The following is a 27,964-nucleotide window of genomic DNA, read 5'->3' as shown; positions in this document are numbered from 1 at the left end:
TAGCTTGTAAAAAGAAGGGAAGCTGGCCTCATAGGGTGGCTGGGGTATGGAGGCATGGAAGAAGGGAATCAAAATTTGGTTACGCAGGAAACGAGGCACAAGAACAGCACCTCCGCTCCTTCCAAGAACATCCCTCCAATTTTTTGTTTTCGTTTGTCCTCCATTTCTTTTTCTTTTGTTCACTTCCTATAACCCCCACCCCATTCCCATTCCCATTCCCAAACCCCCAACTTCCCTTCCCCCTCCCTTCAGGCTGTTTTCCCTCAGGTCCTCTCCTCACTCCACCCGGACGAGCAGGCCGTAGAGCAGTGTGCCGCCGCGCTCCTTGGTCACCCACTCGATCTCGGTGTTGCTGAAACGCGGGTCCAGCGGCTCGCTCAGCCCCAGGGTCTGCGGGCCCACCTTGTAGGAGCCCGGCCGCACGCACACCTGGAAGGCCACCTGGGCCAGGTGGCAGCGGTGGGATCGCGGGTCCCGGAATCTAGAAGAGGGAGCACAGGGAGGGGTGGGGGGTGAAGGGGGAACAGAGGAAGGCTTTAATATTAACTTCACTCTAACATCACCTACATCTGAAAACTCAAATAATTCATGCCATAGAAACACAAGTCTGTCAACAAGTGCGAGAAAAAAACAATTCCATCAAAACACAGATAGACCTCTGTTTCTCAAGGTCACCGAGAACAGTCGATATGAAAAAACTTAAACAATTGGTTTAACCCAGCGAGTTGCTGCAGCCAACAGCTAAAGCAGCCAGGCAACTACAGCGCTACACTCTGGGGACATGTTTTTGAGGCCCCATGTTCATGCCCCCAGAGTAAAGCAGCCTGGCTGCTTTTAGCTGTTAGCTACACTCAAGGGGGACATTTTTGAGGCCCTATGTTCATGTCCCCTTTAAGAGGGAGAGACACATGTAGAACCAGAGGGACAGACGCCAGATGTCTCCTTTAAGAGGGAGAGACACATGTGGAACCAGAGGGACAGACGCCAGATGTCTCCTTTAAGAGGGAGAGACACATGTGGAACCAGAGGGACAGACGCCAGATGTCTCCTTTAAGAGGGAAATGTAGAACCAGAGGGACAGGCATAGATGTCTCCTTTAAGAGGGAGAGACACATGTAGAACCAGAGGGACAGGCACATTTAGAACCATGTGGAACCAGGGACTCCTTTAAGAGGGAGAGACACATGTAGAAACCAGATGGACAGGCGCCCTCCTTTAAGAGGGAGAGTGGAACCACATGTCTCCTTTAAGAGAAACCAGAGGGACAGACGCCAGATGTCTCCTTTAAGAGGGAGAGACACATGTGGAACCAGAGGGACAGACGCAGATGTCTCCTTTAAGAGGGAGGACACATGTAGAACCAGAGGGACACATGTCTCCTTTAAGAACCAGAGGGAACCAGAGGGACAGACGCCAGATGTCTCCTTTAAGAGGGAGAGACACATGTAGAACCAGAGGGACAGACGCCAGATGTCTCCTTTAAGAGGGAGAGACACATGTAGAACCAGAGGGACAGACGGTATAATAAACAGAAAGAGAAGGAAACAGGGCGATGAACAGACGCAGTGGACTCCTCCCTCTCCCTCGACTTACTGCACTTTGGGGGCGAAGATCTCCAGGCCGGAGTAGCGCATGGTGGGCGAGAGCTGCACACGCGGGACCTCCCTCTCGGGGGCGCTGTTCTCCTCCGGCTCACCGTAGCCGCCCTGGCTCTCCGTCTTCACCGGGGACACGGAGAAGATGGACGACGACTCGGCTGTGGAAGACCACATCAGATGGTCAGATGAAAACACTCTATGGTGGGCCAGCAAGGTGCTAAGTGTCATTTCAAACTCATACATAGACCTCCTTTCCTACTTAATTTTTTCGATTTTGGAATTTGAGAGCAATCTGTCTCTGTAAACGTCATGGTGGGCCAGTAAGAAGGAAAGGGTTTCATTTCAAACTCCTTAAAATTCTCCACTTATCCATTTTTTTTCAAGACATCAAAAACATGTCTATAAAAAAGTCACACCAAGTGAAATGTAAAATTCCATGACTTTTCCCTGACAAAAAAAAAAAAAAACTGAATTTCCATGACCTACTCTATAATGAAGGGTACAATATACCAACTAAAGATTTCATAAGAGTGACATAGCATTTTTTAGAGTGGGAGATGAATAAATGGGCATTGATTAAACAAAGTTGGACTAACCACAACTACTCAAGTGAGCAGTAAGGCAATAACAAGATATAGACCGATTCTGTGTGGAAATATACTGTATTTATATTAATGTATTTTGGCAAGTAAATTAAACTGCTATAGTAACTGCTACAATAAAATAATATTCCATGACCTTGCCCCAAAATGATAAAACTCCCTGACTTTCCATGTCTGGAACAGACTTTCCAAAATTCCATGATATTCCAGAAATTCCATGACCCGTGGGAACCATGAATTAACAAACAACAACAGTCTTCCTTTGTTCTTTTAACCTCCGTTAATTACAGATTCAAGTCTTGTTGTCAGGTTGTGTTTGTGGATAAGTGAACTATGGTCAGACAGATTAGGACCTGACGATGGATCAATCAATCAATGCAGGAGGATGGCTAGTAAATGGAGAGTTCAGGGAGCGGATAAGCCAACTGACAGACTTGAGATTAATGAATGGAAACACAGGGGAACAGGAGAGATGGATGAGTGTGTGTTTTAGGACAGTGCAGACATGAGTGGGTGGAGGTTGGAGTCTGAAAGCTGAATCAATGAATAGTAAATAGAATGGAATAAAATGGGAGGATGGGTGGAAGGATGAAAGGATGGATGGATGGATGGGTAGAGATTGGAAAAGGTGTTCCTAAGAGCAAAGTGACAATGGAGAGATGGGTGTAGTAAGAGGGGGGTGGGGGTCGATAACAGATGTAGGGATGGACAGATAGAGGAGATGGAGGATGGAGGAAAGGACAGAGGAGAGGAGCGTTCCCAGACCTGGGAGCAGCTGGCTGAGGTCCAGTGTGCGTCGGAGGGCTCCCACGCTGGTGCCGTGGTAGGCGATGTGCCACTTCTTAAAGGCGTTGGACACCTCACAGTGCGGCTTGATCCTGGACACGAGAGCATGAGCACCATAAGGGCCAACACAATCCACTTTACCACAGAAGACAAACACTGTTCTCTCAGCTTTATATCACTTCCTGACTAAATCTCTTGCACTTTGTTTTCTCAAACAGTAAAAAACAGACAACAAAAATCTATCAAGCGAGTACTTCTATTTTCGTCTACCCTCTTTAATGACAGTTCTTAGAGTTTACATGAGAAGTTTATCCATGCAAAACCATTACTTTCAAAGGTAAATGGGTATTGGTCAGGAAGTGAAATGACATGTTACTGACCGTAGGGCGAAGCGGCACCAGCCGAAGGGGAGGGCGTAGTCCCGGGGCGGCTCCCCGCGTTTGTAGTACGCCTCGTCGCCACGGAGCTTGTGGCAGGACTCACAGTAACACAGGTTATACTTGGCATCCTCGTTAAAGTAGCCGTCTTTAGGAGAGATGGGTGACAAATACATTTCATTATTCCTTCTCAAATATTCTACATCTAACAAATAAAATCAGGTAGAAAATGAAGGACTGTAAAAAAAACTTGTGCTGTGACTTTTAAATATGTTTTACAACCAGGATTAGAGAGAGAGAGAGAGAGAGAGAGAGAGAGAGAGAAGAGGTGCTCACCAGGTAGAGTGAGCAGGTCTTTGAAGCGGGAGCACAGGGCCTGGTATTCACACGTCTTGTTGGGGTTCACCTCCGGAGGGGGCGTCCAGCACACACTCTCTTTGATCCCTGAGAGAGAGAGAGAGAGAGAGAGAGGGGGGGGGAGGGAGGGAGGGAGAGGGAGAGAGAGAGAAAAAGGGAGAGAGTGGCACGCATGAAGGTAGGAACGCAGAGGTCTGAGCTATTGTGCAAGTGCTTGGCCAAGTTACACCAGTTCTCAGATTTAGAATTCAAACTGGTGCATGATCACAGATGGATAACAAACCCATTCCTGCCTCAATCAGTCCACACTCACCAGTCAGTCATGACATACTGTAGGTACGCTAACCTACAACGGGTGATGGTCTCATATACCTCAGCTTATCACCATCATATGACAACAGTAAAGATTTTGCCTAAAATATACACAACTAGTGCAAATGTATTAGAATAAAACATTTGAACTACTTAATAGGTGTACAAATATACAAATTTCAGTGAAATTCTGAAAATCATACATAGTCCAATCAGGGAGGTCATCAAAAAAAAAAAAAAAAAGCTTAAATAATATTTGAATGAAAATGATATTTTGAATGAATATTTGCTCTCTTCCCAGGCAGAGCAAAGGCCGAGTTCCAAACTTCCACGGGTTTTCCTTACCATCAACCATGTCCGCCTTCTCCATGTCGGCCTGGCAACGCGTCTCCCCGCTCTCGGCTCCCACCTCCGGCACGTTATTGGTCACTATGGTGACCTGCCATGACAACCAGAAAGAAGCAGCGTGTCACTTCCTTGTTTCTCTCCCCGTGGTCGTCTCGGGGATAAGACGCCCGTGGGAACCACAGTCACCGTGCCAAGCAACACAGGCGCCGTCAAATGAGCTTAGCTCGCCTAAACCCGGGTCAGACTGGAGTATTTTAGGCAGCACGGTTGCAAAAGCTGGCAGATTACGAGGGTGATACAATGAGCGAGGCCTGTTAGAAGCAGGGCCGGCTAAGTCCGTCAGTGTGCTTTATAGTTTCAAAGCTGATCTCCTGCTTAGTATAATTGGGCTGGAGAGAGCCAGCAAAGGGCCAGCCAAAGGCTATTTGTCTGTGCTCTGACAATGTCAGTCATTGCAAGAGGTCCTACAAATTATGCTGTCAACCACTATGCATTTAGGATATTAAAACAGGATAACATTATCAACTGTAGCCATGTTGCCATGGAAGCATTGGAAGCACACCCTATAGTACCAATTCACTGCCAATCACATAATAAAAAAATTGTCTTGAAGTGTTCTATAAAACTGAAACTCCTTTTCAGTTTTTCACAGCTGGTCCACTGTTTGTTGATAATTGTGCATTCATGGTGGACTATTCCCCAGAAAACATCACAGCAACGTCCAGAGTGTATTGCAGGGAGTCAATCAGGGCTGTGTGTGTAAACAAGCAGATTAGCCATTGTTATTCCCCCACCCCCCCCATGTGTTTGTTTGTGCAGTGGGCTTAACCTGCCTGTTCACACTGCCCGTAGAGGTCGATGAGGGGGTAGCAGGGGCTGGGGATGTCCTGGGCGGCCACTCCCTGGTCCATGCCGTTGACGTAGAGGTGCAGGCAACTGCTGGCGTCCACCAGCAGCCCCAGCACGGTGCCCTCGGGACACGTGTCCAGGTTGGGACCGTAGTTCTCACAGATCTGAGGGGGGAGAGACGGAGAGAGGAGAAGGAAAGAGAGAGTGTGACTGTGAGCAATGAGCAATGAGCATGCATGCTAAGTGAGAATTAGGGCAGGTTGAGAACAGAGGGAAAAATGCCAAGACCTCAACAGTTGTGTGTGCGTGTGTGTGTGTCCAAGAGACACACACACACACACACACACACACACACGTGTTGAAGTGTGGTGCGTCAACATCAACCGACCTCGGACCTCTTGCTTCTCTGAAATCCCCGGTGTGGAAAATATGCACTAACTTACTTAACTTAGGAAGTGAAGTTCAAGATTTTATGCCTTAAAATGACTTTAAGGCATAAAACATACATTAACAGTGTAATATTCCATGAACACTAATCGCGTGTCTCTTTCTACTGTGCTATAACAATCAAATTATCATTCCGTGTATAATTAATTTCACTGTGTTTGTTTGTTTGTTTGTTGTATGCATGTTCGTTTATGTCTGTCCTGGTAAGTAGCTCACGGTAGGAATGGTTTCAAAATAAAACAACAGTTTCAAAATACAGGGTTCCCATTCTAAGTCAAATGTAAAATTCCATGACTTTTCCCTGACAAAAAACCCTGAATTTCCATGACTTACTACAGGGTCATTCCAGGTCAATTCAACCAGGGCCCACGCACTTAGGTCTCAAAAAAGTTCTGAAAAAATGACCAGGTGTACCTATGTTACCCAGGAGACACACTGTAAAATTACTTATGTATGTAAGATCAATACTTTCCAAGTTACAGCCAGTTTTACGGGGAGAGGGGGATGTCGATTTTGTTCGGCCTCTTTTTTTGTCTAAGTTCACAAGCCCATACCCCAAGAACTAAACCATGTAGGAGGCTCAAATTTTGCATGCTGGTCCATAATTAAGCAATAAACCCTGAGAGGCCGTAGGTTACGCTGATTCTACAACAGCTAAGGGGCGTTGTTAGGCACGACGCGCTAGCGGAGCAAAATTCCCTGATATTCCATGACTTTGCCCCAAAATTATCCAATTCCCTGACTTTCCATGTCTGGAATAGACTTTCTAAATTTTACACAAAATATTCCAGAAATTCCATGACCTGTGGGAACCCTGAAAATAAAAGCCCCCCTCGAAACAGGAATGCATGCAAATGCAAAAATGCATTAAAAGCAATAGAAATGAATAAAGATCGAAAATCAAATCGTGACTTTCAAATTGAAAATTAAATCGAATCGACACCGACCCCTAGTGTGCATGTGCTTGTGTGTGCATGGGATTGTGATTGTTTGTGTGCGTGTGTGTGTGTGTGCATGTGTGTGTGTGCGTGCTACCTTGAGTGAGTTGTGGAAGACGGAATCTCTCTGGAGTAACCACACGGAACGCTTGAGACAACAGGCCGTGGAAGGGAAATTGAGCCTGTCAGGTGAGTGACCAATAACACCCAGCGACAAAGACGACGTCCACGATGGATTCAGACGGTCGATCTGGAACTGATGGAACACAGGAGACTGGTTATAACCATGACAACACAAACAAACACACACAGACACAGACAAACACACGCACACACTCATACACACTCTAAATACAAAATACATATAGAAAAAACAAGAGAAATGGGGTTGTATAATCTGCATTGGTTATATAACAAAATAAACAAACAAACAAACAAGGGTACCAAATGTCTCTCCCTCTATCTCTCACACACACACACACACACACACAGACACACACACACCTGAAAGAGCTGTTGCCGAGGCAGGGGCTGTGCTGTGACCAGCAGGCCCTGGTTGTAACTGGACACCCTGGCGGCCGTCAGGTTCTGATTGCCCAGCTGGATGTTCTTCCCGTGGTTCTCCAGGAAGGCCATGACGGTGGGCACCTGGAGTCGGCTCCGCCTCACACTGCACAGGGACCAGGGGCATTAGATGGACACAACATACAGTAGACAGAGTGTATATGACTGCAGAGCATGTATGAAATGCGCTATATAAATAAACTTCACTGGACTATATAGGATTATATACTACTAAAACAGTAGTGTTTTAAAAAGTAGTAAATGTTGGGCAGTTTCAGCATCTTATTCCACGTCCTTCATCTCTTTACCCCAGTGAGTTGTGTTCCTTCATCACCCCTATCATTTCCTTTGCCAGCTCTCGCACACTGGTCAGGTGTTAGTGGACGGGGAAGTGACTAAACCTCTTCCTCACTGCCCTCTTCTCTGCTTCACCTTCGCCCTCTTCACTCCTCCTCTCCCTCATCTCTCACCTCCCCTCTCCTGTCTGATGGGGTGAGGGTCAGGTGAAGTGCCTTTCATTTTCACACTAACCCCTGATGCTCTCCCATCATCCATCTCTCCTCCTCCTCCCTCCCTCCCTCCCTCTCCTGGGCGCCATCATCATCTCCTATTTATTCGTCCTCTTCCTCACTAACGTGTGCTGTGTAAATCTCCTCTGCAGGCGCTGACTGGCTGACAGAAGGGGCTTTGACTCGGTCTTCCCTCTCCCCCTTTCTACCCTTCTCTCTCTCTCTCTCCATCTCCCTCCTCCCTGGCGTGCTGTCCTCCCTCTCCCCCTTTCTACCCTTCTCTCTCTCTCTCTCTCCCTCCATCTCCCTCCTCCCTGGCGTGCTGTCCTCCCTCTCCCCCTTTCTGCCACTCTCTCTCTCTCTCTATCTCTCTATCTCTCTATCCCTCCCTCCCTCCCTCTCTCTCTCTCTCTCCTTCCTGGCGTGTCCTTCTTCTCTCCCTTTCTGCCCCCCCTCTCTCTCTCTCACTCCCTCACCCTTTCCCTCTCTCTCTATCCTTCCATCTCTCTCTCTCTCTCTCTCTCACTCACCCTTTCCCTCTCTCTATCCCCCCATATCTCTCTTGCTCTCTCTCTCTCTCTCTCACCGGCGTGCTGTCCTCCTCTCCCTCGCTGCAGCTGTCAGAGGAGAGCGAGGGCGCCTTGACACTCTCCGTGTCCTCCGAGGCGGACGAGCTGACGATGGAGATGGCCGTCACCTTGCCATACAGGTCCAGCACCGCGTACACATTCTGCAGGGCACACAAGCACACAGAGGGAATGAGTGGGTCGTGTGTGTGTGTCTGCTTCTGTCCTTTTTGTGTGTGTGTGTGTGTGTGTGTGTGTGTGTGTGTGTGTGTGTGTCTGCTTCTGTCCTTTTGTGTGTGTGTGTGTGTGTGTGTGTGTGTGTGTGTGTGTGTGTGTGTGTGTGTCTGCTTCTGTCCTTTTTGTGTGTGTGTGTGTGTGTGTGTGTGTGTGTGTGTGTGGGTTATGTAGGGTCTGAAGAAGAAAAACATGACACTGAGTAATATAGTGAATGTGAGTCTGCTTAGTCAGCATGAAGGAAAAGCAAACTGTGATATGTAGCATGGGCAAGTGAGCCAACAGAAGGTAGAGTAACAGAAAGTAGAGTAATAGGTGTGTGTGTGTGTGTGTGTGTGTGTGTGTGTGTGTGTGTGTGGAGAAAGTAAATAGAAAACGGAATGGGGATGGATAAATTGTGCATGGCAGGTGGTTGTGTGTTTGGGAACTAAAATGAGAATAGGGCAGATGGCATCATGTGGTGCAAGTGTGTGTGATCAGATTTACCTTTGCTACCGCTGTAGCAGCTGGCCCCATATCCTCTCCATCAATAAAGATGTGCATGGTGTCATCACTACATCTCTTCACTCCAACACGATTCCCAACCTGACACACACACACACACGCGCGCGCGCACACACACGCGCACACACACACACAAAGACACACACACGCACAAATACACACACACACACACAAATACACACACACGGAAGCAGATGGAAAATGACAGTGAGTGGGCAGATAAAAAATGCAGCTGCTCTCAACAGGCTCTTCTCACCTCCTCCCTCTATCCTCCTCTCCCTCCCTCTCTTTCCTCTCCCCACCTCATTCCTATATCCTCCTCTTCCTCCCTCCCTCCCTCTCTCACCTCATCCCTCTATCCTCCTCTTCCTCCCTCCTCACCTCATCCCTCTGTCCTCCTCTCTCTTTCCTACCCTCTATTCTCTCTCTTTTTCTTGCTAATGTCTAGCTGATTGAGCCGATCTCCACAGCCATTACAATCTGCTCCTCCCTCTCTCTCACATATTTATTCATCATTCTCTCCGTCCAAAACCCATCTTTTGTCTTTCTGTGAAACCTCTTCTCCCTCAGTCATCCGTTCATTTGTTTCTTACTGCCCCACTGCAACAAAGACGGCTGATTTATCTAGTGGGAGTCCTTCAGATTCACAGATATGACCTTGGCTGCAAGAATCTTGCTATACCAGTTGAGCAGCAGGAATTCCTTCACTATCCGTCATGTCCCCTCCTTCCTTCTTCACTTCCCTCATCACTTCTTTTCCCTCTCTCTTTTTTTCTCCTCCACCTCCTCCTTCCCAGATCTGACCTGAGTGCATGCCCCCCCTCTCTTCCTCTCTCTGTCTCACCATCTCTCTCGTTTTCCACTCATCCCATTCTCTGTAAATTGTAACTGAGTCGCTCGAGTAGGCAGCCTGTCTGTTCTGCCTCAGCGGCGAGCCTCCCTTTCTTCCTAATATTCTTTGTCCTCCTTTCATCTCCTCTCCCACTCCTCTCCTCTCATCTACTCTTCTCCTCCTCTCCTCTCCTCCTTGACATAAGATGCTTGAGCAGGCAGCCAGAGCTCTGCCACTGCAGTGGATCACTGAACACTCCACTCTCTCCCTCTCGCCCTCTCCCAAAACACCTTCTCTTTCTCCTTGATATTCAGTTTCCTTTCCCCCACCATCATTCAATGTGAATCTTTCTCCCTACCATTTCCTTCGTCTCTCGCTCTATTTATTACATATCTCTTACATGTTGTTCTTTATAATATCCAGATTGCCTTTCCTTAACCCCCTTTTCTCATTCTGCAATATTCTGTTTCCTACCCCCCCTCCCCCCCTAATATTTGGGCTCCTCTCCTCTCAAATCTCCCTGCCTCCTACTGTGAGCTGATCAAGTGGGCTGCTGCAGCCCAGTCAGCAGTGCACAGCTTTGCACACTCTTTCTCTCTCCCTCCCTCCCTCTCTAGAATACCCGCTCCTCCCTAAAATCCACTCGTCCATCTTTCCCACTGTGAACCACTGCAGTGATTTGCTATACATCCTGTCTTCCTTTCCCATCTTCCTCCATCTGTGTGCTTCCTCTCTCTCTCTCTCTCTCTCTCTCTCTCTCTCTCTCTCTTCTTCAGCGTAATGGTCCAGTGAACAGCAAGTAGCTTGGCTTCTGCACAGCAGCTCCTGCGCCTCCCCTCTCCCTGCATCCCACTCTGTCTCTCCACCCCTCCACCAGTCGCTCAGCCTCTTCATCTATTCTTCATCTCTCTCCCTCCCTCCCTCCCTCCCTCCATTTCCCTTCCTCCATCTCTCTCTCTCTCTCTATCTCTCCTCCATCTCTCTCTCCCTCCCTCCCTCTCTTTAGTCTTTAGTGAGTCTGTTGTAGTAGCATTACTGGTGCACACCACTGCTCAAACATGTTCCCTCTCTCTTTCTCCCCTCTTACCTCCCTCTCTTTCTCCACATCTCTCTCTCTCTTTTCCCATCTCTCCCTCTCGTTCTCCACATATCTCTCTACCTCCCCCCATCTCTCCCTCTCTTTCTCCACATATCGCTCTACCTCCCCCATCTCTCCCTCTCTTTCTCCACATATCTCTCTACCTCCCCCCATCTCTCCCTCTCTTTCTCCACATATCTCTCTACCTCCCCATCTCTCCCTCTCTTTCTCCACATATCGCTCTACCTCCCCCCATCTCTCTCTCTCTTTCTCTCTCACCGTGAGCCGGTCCAGTGAGCAGCCGTAGTTCTGCCGCTGCAGCACGCCGTTGCGCCGCACCTCCGAGCCGGCCAGCAGCCAGGTGACCTTCGACCTGAGCTGTGTGAGCGAGGGAGAGAGGTCGCTGAGCGGGCAGGAGGGCAGCTCGGCGGGCTGCAGCGTGGTCAAGCCGATGTGCAGCGAGCCGGCCCACTGCTCCGCCACCTCGTTGATCTTCACCTGCACAGACCCCAGAGGAGGACAGAGGTTACCAGTTAACAGCTGACCACTGATAACAATAAATGAGTGATGACTGAAGAAGTGACAAGTGACAACTGATAGCATATCCAAGGAAGGCTTTCGTACCTGAATCCCTTCCTAACTCTTATCTGGGTTAGGATTCAAAGTCAACTCCATCCCTAATCCAGGTTAGGACTCCCTAGGGGCTTTCCCTGTCCCCAGAACACTTCACCTGATTAATCTCTGCCATGCATGGTCAGGTGTAAGGTGTGAAATCAATTAAGATTAGAGGGCACCTGATCTGATTAATGTATAGGGACACGCAGGTAAGGCAGAAACCGCTCACCAGTATGTATATCCATAACTTTACCACTAGCACAAGGAATCTGACATCTTGTCCTGTGTCATAATAGCTGCTTTCAGACATGGGTGTAAGTCCGCATGTTCTGCGGATGTCAAGCGGTTGGGCCGTGTATCTGAACAACATAAACGGCTATTTGGAGTTCCAAACTTAGCCGGCTCTTACACTACTCCCCTCCTAGTATTTCTGACTGGACATTATGTAAATGAGCATGCAGTGTCTGAGCGTTGGCGAAGACCATCGCGGAGATTCTGTTCGTAATGCGTGTTCAACCACACCGAGATTCTGTTCGTAATGCGTGTTCAACCACACAGAGATTCTGTTCATTCATGTGTGTTCAACCACGCAGAGATTCTGTTCATATCGTCGTGTTCCGTGTAATTTCACACATATCATTCAAACATAATATCCGCAGGTTAGCATCATATCTGAATCACCCAAAGGGTCGGACCTCGGTTTGACAAAGATCCGCATATACTGCGGAGGTTGTGTCTGAAGCAGCTTTTGATACTGGTCACTATTGTAAGGGCAGGCTTTTTCTCTAAATTGACATAGTAAGTAGTAGGAATAGTAGTAGTAATCACGTTATTGTACCCTGCTAGAGAAATGTGTAGACATATTGCTCCATGATCAACATACAGTAAAACTACTTCTCAGTTGCGACCGTGTACATGTCTGAAATGCATGGGCCTGGTCACTGCTGTTGGTTTACGTTTACTCGTTTCCATAGCAGATTCCCGCATGCCGCCCGCACGCACCTCAAACAGCTCGTCGGTCTTAAGCTCCTTGGCGCTGAAGACGACGCCGTGTGCGTAGCTGCCCACCCGCAGTGCCTGGCAGCCGTCTCCGAGGAGCACCATGTTCTTGCCGTGCTTGCTGTGCAGCCGGTGAGCCACCCCTGCCACTAGCAGAACACAGAGTTAGCCTTGGAGAGAAGAGCCTCACCTCCAGAGAGAGCACTGTCCAGTTCAGTCCATTTAACCATCCACAGGGGAAAAAAAACTTTCCCCAGCTAAGTCTTATTTCAATTTCAATTCAATTTCAAGTTAATTTTACTTATAAAGTGCCAAATCAATGCTCAATGATTCAATGGTCATTTCAAAAAATTCATTTTGTGTTCATATGAGAAAGCTACTCCAGGTTGTGACTAAAATGTAATCATCAAGCAGAAGTTCTTTGAGATTACGCAACACCCAAACAGAACAGGTAGAGTGCACACTTAAGAAAAAAAGTAGACGTGGGCAGAAACACACAGAAACACACACACAGAAACACACACACACACACACGATACCTGGGGAGTGGATGGGGAAGCTCTTTTCTGTGATATTGCTGGTACACAGGCTGTTGTCCAGAGGCCCTGATGAGCTGGTGATGGAGACCTGGACACACTGCCCATAGAGGTCAATCACCGCAAACACCTCTGCAAGACAGGGGGGGTGACAGAGTGAGAGAGAGAGGGATGGAGAGAAAGAGAGGTGTGGATGGAGGAAAGAGAGAGACAGGCAGAAACAGAGAGTGTGAGAAATATATATAAAGAATGAGAGGAAGATAACTGGGGGGTCTGTACACTTTTTTCCAAATTCAAGAAATTTCTCCCCAGGATCCACCACTGTCTCACTAGCATTAAAAAAGGTTCACACTCAGTCCTGATTCAGTAAATATTCTGTAAACAGAAAACCAAGCTTTTGGCTGATGAAATATAAACAGTGGCAAGACATTCCCTTCTCTTTTACTATTAACTGAAGTTTGGGCAAGTTTGCCTTCATCTTGGCTGTTGAACTCAAATATCAGCAACCACTTGGAAGACTTGGAAACACATTGTTTTGTGTTGTGTTTTTCTCCTTCCCTTACTCTCTCTCTTCTCATTGGTCCATACCTGAGGGCAGCACCTCACTCTCTCCCCTGATTGGTCCATACCTGAGGGCAGCACCTCACTCTCTCCCCTGATTGGTCCATACCTGAGGGCAGCACCTCACTCTCTCTCCTCTACTTAGTCTGTACCTTTGGGAAGCCGCTCACTCTCTCCCCTGATTGGTCCGTACCTGAGGGCAGCCCTGTGCAGGCCACGCCCTGGTCCACGCCGTTGATGTAGTAGTGCAGGTCGCCAGTGGCCGAGCGCATCATGCCGATCCGCGAGGCCGTGGTCAACGAGTCCAGATCGCAACCGTAGTTGTTCCGCATGGTGTTGCCATCCTGCATGATGGCCGTGCCACTGAGGGAGGGATGGAGGGAGGGAAGGAGGGACCCAAAGGTGAAAGGGAAGAGAGAGAGAAGAGAGGAGGATGAGAGGAGAAGAGAAGCAAAAAGGGAAAGGCAAAAGGGTAGGCATGTCACACACACACACACACACACACACACACACACACACACACACACACAGGCATACCTGAGCATCCATGTGTCATAGTCTATATCTGTCATGGTGTTGGGAAATTCCAGCTCCTCTGGCCTGATCGCCGTGACTCCTGAACACAAACATCAACACGGGTACATCACACAGCCGAATACAACAGCACTGAGATGAGTCGGCACTCTGGGTAACGTAGTAAAAACACCTTTTCTCCCTCTCACCTGCTTCTATTGAGCCTGACCAGCGGTCCACCATCTTCTGAATCACTATCTCAAAGAGCTCTCCATCTCGAAGGCACCTGGAAGAGCAAGTAATGGACATTTATGGATGGATATTGTTGGATGAAACAGGTGCTTTGCGATTTCCGATGGGAGATTCCCAAAGCAGCACAGTAAGAAAGAGACAGAGAGTGGGCCTCACTGGGGGACCCATATGATTAATAGAAAGCGTTTCAATACACACTGAATAATGTGGCCCATTTGTGTCACCAAAGGACTTCTAAGCACAGTAAAGAACAAACTCTACCACGACTCATGGCCAGACAAGTCCCAAGTTGTAGGAATGAAATCAAGATTATAAGGGCCTCATGGATACACAAATCATAACCGACACGATAGCCTGATATATTAAGAATAATATATACATACACGTTATTTATTTATGTCTGAGACCCCGGTTAGGAATGTCCACCCTGTAAGACCTACATGCTTCACTGTCCAGCTGGCTATAAATAAAGAGCGAGCCGCCCACACACACATACACACCTATTGGAGATTACGATGGCGTCGTTGAACTCGCTGCGGCAGTTCTGCCGCAGTGCCGTGCGGCCGCCGTTGGTGATGACCGCGTTGGTGCCGTGCATCTGGTGGAAGCGGAGGTCGTTGGTGGTGTTGCCGCCGCCGACCGAGCAGGGGCTGCCCGGCGACATGGCCATGGGGCCCTCTGAGCAGTCGTCCGGCAGAGGGGGGAGGTCAGCTGGAGAGGGAGCGAGGGATAGAGAGGAAGAGGAGTGAAGAGCGAATGAGAGAAAGAGAATATGAAAGAGAAAAAAAACAGAAGAGGAAATTGGCACAAAAGAGAGATTAGACTGAGGTATATATGCAATGCAAATCTCCAGTCTGCTGCCTTATGTAACATTACCTCATTTCCATCCCATGCATAATACTAAGACAGCAGGTCTTCTCAACTGAGCATGGCATCTGCACTCATCTACAGACTCTCCCTTTACACTCCCTCACTTTCTATCACTCTCTCTTTAGTCCTCCCTGACCATCTCTTTCTTTCCGCTCCCTCTCTGTCCCTCGCTCTCTTACCCATGTCGTCCATGATGGTGGCCTGGGCGGCTTGTCCGTAGAGGTCGACCACGGCGTAGACGCAGGGCGGCACATTCCAGGCAGCGGGGCCCTGAGCCACGCCGTTCACAAAGAAGTGCAGACTACCGTCTTCCTTGCGCACCACCCCCACCGTGTCACCCGCCTGGAAAGGGAGAGAGCGAGAGAAAGAGAGAGGGAGAGAGAGACAGGGATAGAGCAAGAGAGAGAGACAGAGAGAGGGAGGGAGGAAGGGATGGAGCAAGAGAGAGGGAGAGAGCAGGAGAGAGAGACAGGGATAGAACAAGGGAGAGAGAAAGAGAGGGAGGGAGAGAGGGCAGAAGTAGTGCAAGAGGGAGAGAAAGAAGAGCAAGAGAGAGAGAGACAGGGATAGAGCAAGAGAGAGAGAGACAGAGAGAGGGAGGGAGGAAGGGATGGAGCAAGAGAGAGGGAGAGAGCAGGAGAGAGAGACAGGGATAGAACAAGAGAGAGAGAGAGAAAGAGAGAGAGGGAGGGAGAGAGAGACAGGGATAGTGCAAGAGGGAGAGGACAGAGAGAGGGAGGGAGGAAGGGATGGAGCAAGAGAGAGGGAGAGAGCAGGAGAGAGAGACAGGGATAGAGCAAGAGAGAGAGACAGAGAGAGGGAGGGAGGAAGGGATGGAGCAAGAGAGAGGGAGAGAGAGACAGGATAGAACAAGAGAGAGAGAGACAGGGATAGAGCAAGAGAGAGAGACAGAGAGAGGGAGGGAGGAAGGATGGAGCAAGAGAGAGGGAGAGAGAGACAGGGATAGAGCAAGAGAGAGAGAGACAGGGATAGAGCAAGAGAGAGAGAGAGAGAGAGAGAGAGAGAAAGAGAGAGGGAGAGAGCAGGAGAGAGAGACAGGATAGAACAAGAGAGAGAGAGACAGGGATAGAGCAAGAGAGAGAGAGACAGGATAGAACAAGAGAGAGAGAGACAGGATAGAACAAGAGAGAGAGAGACAGGGATAGAGCAAGAGAGAGAGAGACAGGGATAGAGCAAGAGAGAGAGAGACAGGGATAGAGCAAGAGAGAGAGAGACAGGGATAGAGCAAGAGAGAGAGAGACAGGGATAGAGCGAGAGAGAGAGAGAGGGATAGAGCAAGAGAGAGAGAGAGAGAGGGATAGAGCAAGAGAGAGAGAGAGAGAGAGGGAGGGAGAGAGAGACAGGGATAGAGCAAGAGAGAGAGAGACAGAGAGAGGGAGGGAGGAAGGGATGGAGCAAGAGAGAGGGAGAGAGAGACAGGATAGAACAAGAGAGAGAGAGACAGGGATAGAGCAAGAGAGAGAGAGACAGGGATAGAGCAAGAGAGAGAGAGACAGGGATAGAGCAAAGGCGAGAAAGAGAGAGGAGAGAGAGACAGGGATAAGAACAAGAGAGAGAGACCTGAAAGGAAGGAAAGGAAGGATCGACTCGAAGGAAAGGATAGAACAAGAGAGAGAGAGAGAGAGAAAGAGAGAGAGGGAGGGAGAGAGAGACAGGGATAGTGCAAGAGGGAGAGAAAGAAGAGTCAGCATATAAGAGAAGTATCATAGAAGATCATAGAAAAGGTGGAGAATGAGTGACAGAACAGAGGGAAAAGGTGGAGAATGAGTGACAGAACAGAGGGAAAAGGGAGAGAATAGAGTGAGGGAAGAAGAAAAAGGAGAGATGAGAGATAAAAAGAGAAGCCAAAAGCGGAAGGATAGAGAAGACAAAAAATGAAAAGATCAACATGACGTGCATTTTATCTTTAGAAAATCATTACAGAACACTTAGGACTGCCGTCTGAGAAGGTCCAGGGAGATCCCTCACTCACTTTGAGCCGGTCTAAGTTGTGCCCATATTCGTCCAGGATGGTGGTTCCGTTGTGCATCACCCCATTGCCGGTCATCATCCACGTCCCTGGAGAACGGGAGGAGGTGGGGTGAGTGAAAGATGGAGAGAGGCTACGGGGAGCCTTCTAGATGGCTCCGTGGTTTCATGTGTTGCGTTAGCGCGTCATTTTAACTCATGAGTCAGCAGTCCCTGGTCTGAAGAGGCTGACATCACGGATCACGCTCCAGGGCATCAGATAGAGCAGCTTACTACAGAGATGGTGGTGTAATGCCCACAACTGACCACTCCCAGCAGTATTAACATTATTTACAAATCAGTAATTAACATATCAGAGCGGGTAAGCTAGAAAAGGTAAACTTACGTTAAACATTTGTGTGTAGCGCTGTATGTGTATGGTATGTAGGTGTTTGTTGGGAGGTTGTGATTACTTGTTTCACCTGAGCGCAGGTTGGTCATCGTGGACGGTAGCTGCAGGTAGGCGGGGTTGTGCGTCGTCACGCCGATCTCAATGGAACCGGCCCACTTGTCCACCATCTTGTCTATGCGCACCTGGAACACCTCGTTGGAGCGCAGCGGGCGGCTGCTCAGGACCACACCATGGTTGAAGTCGTCCGTCGCACTGCCAAGGTAAAAGGGAGATTGGAGAGAGTGGAGATGATCAGCCTCAGTGTAACAGGAGATAGAGGGGCAGAAACAAGGCTGGAAATTCCTTCCACCAAACAAAAGCAGTTCACCTGAACCCTTATTAATACATATTACAGAGAATGCAAGATCCTTATTATTGAAGAAATGTCAAACATAGGTTGAACAAACATTACTCAAATGCCAAGTACAAGTACACCAAGGCCACTAATTCTGTTATTAGTGGCCATCTTGTTATTAATATCTATCCTTTAGTCAGATAAATGAGAAACAACACATTGCAGACTACGATATGCAATGAGTAACAAATGATGTCCAATATCTTCATATAAGACCAAAATTCTAACCAGAAATATTGTACAGAAATGTAATTATCTGTAACAAATAGGGTATTTGGGAAGACAAGAAAAGACAAGAAAATGTCCAAATAGAAAAAATAAATAAACCGCTGACTCACTGAGGACGCAGAGCTGTCCTCCCGTCACCAATGATGGCGGCCTTCTGCCCGCAGTTGGGGTGGAACAGCAGACGGTCCTGGGTTTCAGGGTCAGGGGTCAACGACAGGGAGGGGCGTGGTCGCCCCACATCAGGCGACAGAGCCCTCATTATGGCGTTGTTCCGCCGGAGACGGTCGCTATGGTTATGGTTGTGAACTATGGTAACCTTGACGGCCATACCATAAAGGTCGACGACCCCATAAACGACACCTGGCGTCTGAGCTGCAGCCACTCCTGTAAACAAACACACAAGTAAACAACAAATAAACAAAAACAAGTAGTGTTGTCTTGTGTCCATCATGTCTGGTGGATTATGCAACAAATCTAAGAATGCATGACTGGTCAAGGAAACAACTGACGAATTGTTACGGAAGGACTGACCAATGGTAAGATAAAACTAAAGTATCTGCTGAAAATGAGTGACATTATGTAAGCTGCTTACTTATAAACAACACAAAAAGAAAACAAGACAAGACCACCAAATGTAGGGCTGTGCAATTAATCAAATTAATCGATTAATCATCCATTATGGCTTCCAATGATTATAAAAAACAACATAATAGAAATATAGATGAATTTGTTGCATTCTATTTTGCAACAATGCTCTTGTTTTCTCTTGAGTTATAAATCCAGCCCTTGTTTCCTTTGGGCTTGTAAACATGATATTTTTGCATGTATTTTTTAATTTGTTTTACAGTTGAATTATATGTAAAATATTTTTTTATATCTTTTTCTTTTTTAAGTTTAGAAAATGGATGGTGTCACACTAAGTAATCATGTTGAATAATTATGATCTCAATACTGACCAAAACGATCAAGATTATAATTTCTGCCATAAACGGACAGCCCTAACAAATGCACCACAAAAAAATTATAGTTACTTGTTACACAGTACTGGCTATTTTCTGCAATGCTATTTTCGTACTGAGATTTGAGAGCAGGACATGAGAACATTAATCCCAAATACGACTCTCACCTTGGTCAATGCCATTGATGTAGAAGTGCAGGGCGCCACTGGCTTTCCTCATTAGACCGATGTGATCTCCCTCCTAACAGTCAGAGCAATTCAGACAAAGGAGGAGGAAAGAGAGAAAGAGAGAGAAAAGAGAGAGAGAGAGAAAGATGGCTTGAGCTCTAGTTATTCTTTAAGACACGCACACACATATACAGATTAAAAAATAAATAAAATCACACACGAGCATGCACACCCACTCACTTGTAGTTCATCCAGGCTGAATTCACAGTACTCCCGGCGAGTGCCTTTGCCATTGGTCAGAATCCCACAGCCACTCATCATTATCGTTCCTGCAGACACCAATGCATAACTGCCCATTAGATAACAAAGACACGTTTCAAAGTCGCCTCAAGAAGACTGCATGGACTTCACGGGTCATAACAGCTGAGCTCACAACAAGACTGGGCACAAGGAGTCCACAGACCTCTACCAAGGCCAACTGCCCTCTAATGTGTTTAAAATGTAATGTTCCATGAAAATTGGCATTGGCAAAGTTTTTTTTCTGGAATTCTGCTGACTGATAGAAACACTATCCAACCTGAAAACATAACCTCCTTGGTGGAAGTAAAAAAGCTGCCAAACCGCACCGTACCTGACCGCAGGTTGGTCATAGTTGCCGGGTAGTCCAGGTTGTTTGGGTTGTGTGTCGTCACACCAATCTCAATCGATCCTGACCACTTATCAACCAGTTTATCGATGCGGATCTGGAGAAGAAAAAAAAAACATATTAAGAAAGTAGCATCAAAGTAATACCAAACTAAAACCCTCCATTGTGGGTTGTGGATTTAAAGTGTCAAAGTCACTGTGACAACTTTAAATGGGGAAGAAGAAGTGCACTTCATCTACTTGCTTTCCCTGAAGGGAGACCAAAATAGAACCAGTTCAAGGTTGCCTTAGGGCCACTGGGAGACAACACTGGCACAATTTTTAACACTCAGGCCAGAAAACAAAGACCTGCACTCTCAAATAGTTGCAGGGTCATAAAGGCTCAACAGACTGTAAAATCAGAGGGCAGCCAAACACCTGAAACACGCCATTTTTAGAGCACATCAGACTACTGCGCACACACACGCGCACACGCACACACACACACTCTCAAACTCTCTCTCTGTTATCTGTGCTGTGTGTGTTTTGTCTGACTTCCTATAATCCTCTCAGTCTCTGATCCCTCTCAGATTTCTTTCTGTCTTTATCAGATCTCTTTCACACTCTCACACTCACTGTTTCACAGGCTAGCTAGCTCAGGCCTGCACTCCCTCTTTAAAATCAAATAAAATCCAGTCACACTTGCTTTATTGACGTCGAAAAGGGAATTTGTTGTAGCCAAAGTTGTGAGTGAGAGGCAGTTAGGTTTACAGGAAAGTGTTGGCAGCAAAGCATATAAAACATCATGTGGTGTCTCACGCGGAGTTTCTCGTAAAGCTTCCCGTAAACCGTGGTGCAACAACAATAACACAATATATTTAAAAAGCGCCTTATTTAGATGCACCAAGTGGCACTCACCTCGAACATCTCGTTGTGACGCAGCGGCCGATTGGTCATGACCACGCCGTTGTTGAACTCGTCCAGGGGACGTCGCCGCTCCGCCGTCTTGTGGTTGTTGCTCAGCTTGATGAGCGTGCCGCACTTCTCGTGGAAGAGCAGCGCGTCGTTGGTCGTCATGCTGCCCGATCCCATTCCGGTCACACCACCACTGCCACTTCCTCCTCCACCGTTGCCCAGGGGACTGTGGCCCGATCCCTCGCCGTTGGGCGTAGTTCCTCCACCGCCTCCGCTGCTGCTACTGTTCTCCCCTCCACCGGGCCCCGATCCCGTCCCGCTGGACCCAGCCCTGGACACGTCCATGGCCCCCCTGGAAGAGTCCGTCTCCCCCCCAGAGCCTAGGTGTCCTCCGCTCTCATCCTCCGAGCGGTACAGCGAGACGATGGCGTTGTTGAAAACGTCGAACAGCTGGTGCTCCGTCAGCACTGCGGATGAAGGGATGGGATGTAGAGGTGTGTGTGTGTGTGTGTGTGTGTGTGTGTGTGTTGAAGGTATATATGTATAACAAAACAGATGGAGAGAGAATGCGGGATACAAAAAGTTGAGAGTCGGTATGAAAGGTAAAGTGCAAGGTCAGAGAGCAGGACCAGATGGAGAGAGAGAAAGAGAGAGAGAAAAAGTGATAACAGTGATGAAATGGTGAGGAGGAGAAAAAGAGAGAGTTGCCATGTCAGGTTTACTTCCCCTTGACAAAAACACACGCTATATGATTGGAAACTAACAAAGCAAATGTATACAGTGCTGCTCTTATTTTTTCATTATTATATGTGCCCTCTTATTTACTTATTTACTTACTTTTTTTGTTTACTTGAATGTTATGTTTGTCTGTGGACCTAAATTGGCAAAATATGTCTTGTCTTCACCGTGGGATAGTGAGAAACGTAATTTCGATCTCTTTGTATGTCTGGAACATGTGAAGAAATTGACAATAAAGCTGACTTTGACTTTGACTTTGATACAGTGTTGCCCGTCCTTACCTGTCTCTGGGTCTAGGTTGTTGGGGAACTTGTCTGGCCGGCTGTGACTTCTTGAAAGTTCAGGCACTGAAGCAGGAGAAGGAAATGACAGACAGAAAAACTGAATGGCAGACAAAAACAACACACACACACACACACACCTTACAAGAAGATGGCAGGTCGTCTTTACCTTCCTCTGCGCCCCCATTCACCAGGGCTGCAGCTCCTGCTGCCGCCGCCACAGCACTTGCGATGGCCGCATTGTCTTGGTTGCGGCGCGCCGCGGCAGCACGCCCCCTCCCGATGATGCCCTCCGCCGGCTCCTCTTCCTCCTCCTCCTCCTCTTCGTCGTCGTCCTCCTCCTCCGCGCAGACGCCGTCCTCGCTCTCGGCCCTGGCCTCCTCGTCTGCCCCCCCTCCTCCGTCGGGCGGCGGCTCACAGCTGACCACGGTCACCTGGGTGCACTTGCCGTACAGGTCCACCACCGCCCATAGCCGTGGCGGCAGGCCCGAGGCGGCGGGCCCGCAGTCCTGCCCGTTGACCCACAGGTGGAGCTGCCCGCGCCCGTCCCTCTGGATGCCCACGCGGTCGCCCTCGGCCAGCTGGTCCAAGTCGCGGCCGTACTCCTCCAACACCGAGCGCCCGTCCTTTAGCACCGAGCAGCCAGACACGATCCACGAGCCACCCTTCAGTCCTGTGGCGCTGCTGGGGAAGTCCAGCGCAGCCGGGTCCAGCGCCGTCACGCCAATCTCGATGGACCCGCTCCACGAGTTAACCTGAGCACATTTGGGGGAGAGAGGACAAGCACGTTAAACTGTTGGCCTCTACTCCACAGAACCCTCGCCTTCCTAAAAAGACCTTGAAGTGAATATGCTGCATCGAAATCGGCTATGAATAAAGCCTTGCCTAAAAATAGTGGGAGTAAGGCTACCAAGATTGGCTTCTCCAATAACCAACTGCCAGGAGAGAGGAAGGGATGTGGTCAAGTGTCAGGAAATACTCTCAGGTGGTGCAGTAAGGGGTGGAAGACTATCTCTGATGCTGAGCAAAAAGATTGGCTTGACTACTACAGTACTTTGTCGGCAGTGAGTGACAAATACACAATATACTCAGTCATTTATAAAACAAACAAAAAAATGGTTAATGATGTTTAGTGTCAAATAATGATTGATGTAGTAAGTCAGTGGTTCTCAACCTTTTTTCAGTGATGTACCCCTGTGAAATATTTTTTCAGCCAAGTACCCCTAACCCAGCAAAGAAAGCATTTTAGTTGAGAAAAAAAAGACTTAAAACAGAGCACTGTGCCATCAGTGTCTAATTTAAAATAAAACATTTTCTTCAAGATACAGCCGGAATTTTGCCGGCTCTGGTTTGGCCTTCTTTGCCACTTGTCCCTCCGTGTTTTCACAAGACCTACAGCTATGCTTCAACCACGACTCCATTGTTTGAGTTTTGACAGTGATTGACAGGTGATGGCGGGTGGCATGTGACAGGTTGGGTCGAATCATCCTGGTATGGGGGGAACTCTGGGTTTTTAGGATAATGAAATTGAATAGCCTACCGAAATATAAAATTCATTTTATGAACTTATATTTTCCTGAAATATTTATTAAATAATTGTATAAAATACAATCATTTAAAGTATTTTTGCATGGATTCTACTTTTTAAATATATGTATATTTTAAAATCTCACGTACCCCCTGGAGTGCCTTCACGTACCCCCAGGGGTACGCGTACCCCCATTTGAGAACCACTGTAGTAAGTGATTGGTGTAGTAAGTAGCCTAGTACATGTAGCAAGAGTGTGTCCATGACAATGTCAGTTCATTCATAAGCTATTGCAATGCTGAAAATAAGTACCCACAAATGTTCACCTTCTTTGTCACTTTGATTACTCTGGATGAACAATGCCTCGCACATTGTTCTAAGTAATGTCTTAACCACTCATTCCTCTAACATTGCCTGCCAGGTTTAATACGCAAGTCCAATGTAGACAGACAGTAAACGGCAAACCAGTTCCTTATCTCTTTCCACATCCGCCGGCTCAGGTATTAGCCTACATTCAGGTGCTGCGGCACCGACGGCAACAAAATCACAACCGACTTACTGTTGTATCAAAGAGGCGAATCAGATTTCAAACGCCGATCTCTATCGCTCACTGCTCTCTGTTCTTGAGAGCTCTTATTTCCCAACTCCATTCCTCTCCCTGCACCTCCTGCTCATCTTCTTCCTGAAGTCCTACGCTGTGGGCTGGGCACACGTTCACCAGTGTCCTCCTAGTGCTAAGTAAGGCAGTAGTACACACCAGCTGGACAGATCTAGGTTAGGAAGTTGAAAAGCAGGCAGCGTTTTGTGCCCGCTCGACGATGCTGGGGAGAGATCTCCCTCTCTACTTAAAGCCTTATCGGTCAATCCATCTGTCTCTCTCTCTCTCTCTCTCTCTCTCCTTCTTTCTCTTGTCTGCTTATGTAACCACCGTCTGACCAGTGATCTGAAGTTGCTTTTTGGCAATCCATCTTCCACTCTCTAGGAAGATACCCTAGGAGGCCATCCAGTCCTCTGTCCCTTGCTGTCCCCCTCCAAAGACAATGCTACAGCATTCATTACATTACATTGCACTGCATTTATGTTCACTTTTCATGTGACCAACCATGGTGCAAATAAAAATACCATATTATACAGTACCATAAAGATACCATATTATACAGTACCATAAAGATACCATATTATACTAAACCATATTGTGACTCTAACCATCTTAACCCAACCTCACTGGAAGTGTAGCGTGCGTTTCACATGGCAAAACCTAAATGTGTCAACCAGGCCCTGAATTACTAGTCTGCATTCAATCAACACACGATCTATAAACGTCTATTTACTCAATACCAAAAGCAGGGAACTATAAACAGTTCGGCAGCATCGGGGTTGGCATAATGCTCAGCCAAGTTATCCTGGCGCATCGATTTCCCAGTGTTCCATGCAGGATCTGCTTCATAACTGTCTGTAGCATGGTGCCTACTACCATGTAGTTTTCTATTCATTTTACCGGTTTGAAAAAGGTTGACATGACGTTGCATAGCTTGTGTGGCCTGATTTGAGGATAATATAATATAATATAATATAATATAAAATAATATAATATGCCCCGGAGTTACTGCAAAGAGAACCATGGTGTAATCCACAGCAAGCAATCATATTGGAGGAGCCTTTGGAAAAACAGCGCTCATGGGAGCGATGGCATCAGTGACATTGAGTACAGAGACGACATGCAAATGTATTGGTGTCATGCTATTGACAATAAAGCACTAACATAACATCATATGCACATAAAGAAGGCATAGAAATTAATGTAGTCACACAAGGCGAACCGAAGATAGAATGACATTATGCAAAGGGCAGGCATGTGCCGTTGACTGAAGCAATCTACCATAGCTGGTACATTTTAAAATGAGAGGTATGTGAAATATTAAGCACCAGTCAGTCGTTGTAGGGCACAATTGATAATATAAGTAAAAACCAATGCAACAATGACAGCCAACCAACCGAACACAAGGTCATTCATGGAAAGAGCCCGTGAAATAAACGTTATATATAATCCATTTCGGACGAATTAAACGATGAAGACAAATGCCAAACGTCGCTCCAATACAACCTACTTGGCAGCCTATTTGATGAAAGCTGAACAGCGTAGTACCATAGCTAGCCAAGTATTAATGTTAAGACGTGAAAAAATCACTACCTTGGTGTTAACCTAGCGTTAGCTACCGTTAGATTGTTTACGTCCATAGGTAGCATATTTCGAGGTAACATATTTCGAGGTCTGGGCTAGAATAACTAGTGGACATACTTACTATATTTGTAAGGAGGTCCCAAATGCACAACTTGTTCAGTGACGTTTGGTAGCTATCTTATTCATTTGACGTGTGTGGTCAGGTCTGGCTAACTACAGGTTAATGTTAACCCCCGTTATCCCAAACAGTAGATACATTGAAGCCTATGCTAGCTAACTTACCATACCCTAAACCTTACCACTCAAAACAACCATAGAGATACGTTCATACAAAGCTGTTACAAACATTATGACCTGACTGATCGGCTCATGAGCAACCAACGTTAGAGACCACTATGGTTTAAAAAAGAGACCAAGCTATGGTTTAAAAAAATATGTTCTCGCGTGCTAGCTTGATGCATTTGACAGCAATAGCAAGTTAGCTGATCATACGTGATATCACTCTGTTCACAAGCGTGGATGTCTTAACTTCAGAGAAGTTTGTTTATACTTGATGGTCAAATCACATCTGTTACGTGTAACGTTTCATTGCCTCAAATATGATATAGCCTGCTCTATAGTTACACATCAGTGATGGCTAGCTGGCTGCCTCTTGCTACTCACTTGACACTGCCTTGATCACTAGCAAGCGCGAGATGTCTGTTGAGCTTAATGTTTAGGGAGGCGCTCTATGAGAGTGCGAATGTGATAACGTTGGCTGGCTGGCTAGATAACTAATGGCGAATGCAACTACTGAACTTTATTTTTCGACCAACAACCGCTCAGCAGGAAAAATGCAAGCAAGTCATCTAGTCAATAGTTTTCGTTAGGGACTGTCCAAGCCAACACGCCCATGCAATATGATCGGCACTGCAGACACACGAACCCGGGTCCCACTCCACTCCCAACGCATTCCCACCTCACACTTTCATCACTAGTGGCATATTTGTTTACCTTCTTGTCGATTCGAACAGTAAAGACATCGCGATCTTTAAGTGGCTCCCGACTTAAGACCAACCCATGATTAAATTCCTGAACTGGCTGATTACGCTGGGCAGTTCGGTTCGAATTCGACAGGCCGATCAGCTTTCCGCTGCGCGGGTGCAGCTCAGCCGCCATCTTCGCTGGGCGGCACGTTTCGCGACACTATTCTTCACGACAATGCAATACCTTTCAGTGGGTTGCTAATCATGTTGCTAACCCATACAGAGTGATGCCAAAAAGCTAACAAAATGCGTTTTACGGTAGAAGGTAAAACCAAACCCATTTTACGGCAGTGAGGCAAATTAACAACAGCAGAGCCTACAGATGACATAGTGATTTACGATTATTATTGGAAGAGCACACAGCACGCCTAACTTAACTCACTCCTGCGGTTATTTTCAACTGCAGCTCCGTATGCTCACCATATTAGTGGCCTCGACACAGCACTTTCATTTAGACTAGCCTAGGCCTACTGTTGTTTGTCTAAAGGTAAAATGTCCAAATGCTATAATTGCCATATTGGCTCGACCTAAGACAGTGTAGCATACATATAGCCTATCATGTTTTTAACAAATAGAATGAAAATGAGAATGACTACAATTGAAGGAAATATTTACCAAAGGACTGTTTATCTGTGTGGCATGACATGCGACTATTTCAGCACTTTATCTAGTACTAGTATAGACTCAGACTGAGCTAATGGTTCCTGTAATGTTTTTTCCTCACCTTTACTGTCCACCAGAGGGCGATCCATGAACGGCTCTGGAGTAACTGCGCCTCATTTTTATTTTCCCACCTTTGCTCAGCGTAGATGCAGAGAATGTCTAATCCGTAAACGGGCTCTGGTAGATGCGTAGATGTAAGGGGGCTATGAGTAGGTTATTGTAACAACAAATCACAGTGAAGTCGGCTCACAGAAAAATAACTGATAAGTCGTCCAGCTACACAAAGGTAACTATTAAATGACTACAAATTCAGAAGTAGCCTAACTTTTTTTCGTTACAGAATTAATGTTTTGGGCTACAAGATGGCTTCCATGTTTTGCCTTTTTGGCAATTGACTAACTAGCCTACATTCCCCTCATAGGACATCAGCATAGGCTATTGCACCCTTTTTCATATTCTCAAATGTTAGGCCTATCAGCCTTTTCCGGTTTGCGCAGACACACATTGTGGGACATTGCTGCTAATTCAGTGAAGACAAATAGTGCTCCATCCCTGATGGTGGATATCCAGGGGTGTCCTAACAGTATTTTCACTTGACAGTCAATTCCTCTGAGTATCTCATATCACTAGCAGT

At 47.1% G+C, this 27,964-nt stretch overlaps 1 protein-coding gene across 1 annotated transcript; it reads right to left on the bottom strand.

Moving 5' to 3' along the window:
- Positions 1 to 247: 247 nt before the first annotated feature.
- neurl4 (neuralized E3 ubiquitin protein ligase 4) lies at positions 248 to 26,832 on the bottom strand. Its single transcript, XM_048236615.1, has 29 exons — positions 26,636 to 26,832; positions 22,103 to 22,688; positions 21,934 to 21,999; positions 20,918 to 21,381; positions 20,007 to 20,118; positions 19,616 to 19,704; positions 19,376 to 19,448; positions 18,360 to 18,633; positions 17,698 to 17,879; positions 17,241 to 17,326; positions 15,427 to 15,589; positions 14,878 to 15,088; positions 14,335 to 14,411; positions 14,150 to 14,228; positions 13,806 to 13,975; positions 13,055 to 13,183; positions 12,519 to 12,664; positions 11,181 to 11,399; positions 8,974 to 9,072; positions 8,254 to 8,417; positions 7,119 to 7,278; positions 6,712 to 6,870; positions 5,214 to 5,393; positions 4,378 to 4,471; positions 3,700 to 3,807; positions 3,367 to 3,511; positions 2,966 to 3,078; positions 1,594 to 1,756; positions 248 to 481 (listed from the first exon to the last, which is right to left on the bottom strand). The coding sequence occupies exons 1-29, from the start codon at positions 26,798 to 26,800 to the stop codon at positions 277 to 279; spliced, it is 4,881 nt and encodes a 1,626-aa protein (XP_048092572.1). The 5' UTR covers positions 26,801 to 26,832; the 3' UTR covers positions 248 to 276.
- Positions 26,833 to 27,964: the final 1,132 nt, after the last annotated feature.

Source organism: Alosa alosa, chromosome 24 (genome assembly GCF_017589495.1).
Source record: "Alosa alosa isolate M-15738 ecotype Scorff River chromosome 24, AALO_Geno_1.1, whole genome shotgun sequence".
NCBI classification, from domain to species: domain Eukaryota; kingdom Metazoa; phylum Chordata; class Actinopteri; order Clupeiformes; family Clupeidae; genus Alosa; species Alosa alosa.
This window is presented reverse-complemented; position numbering and strand designations above follow the sequence as displayed.

Coding starts and splice junctions, on each gene's coding strand:
- neurl4 (XM_048236615.1), bottom strand. CDS start 26,800: ATGGCGGCTGAGCTGCACCCGCGCAGCGGAAAGCTGATCGGCCTGTCG. Junction 22,000..22,102: donor GAATGGGGGCGCAGAGGAAG/GTAAAGACGACC, acceptor CTCCTGCTTCAG/TGCCTGAACTTTCAAGAAGT. Junction 4,472..5,213: donor TCTACGGGCAGTGTGAACAG/GCAGGTTAAGCC, acceptor TTGTCATGGCAG/GTCACCATAGTGACCAATAA.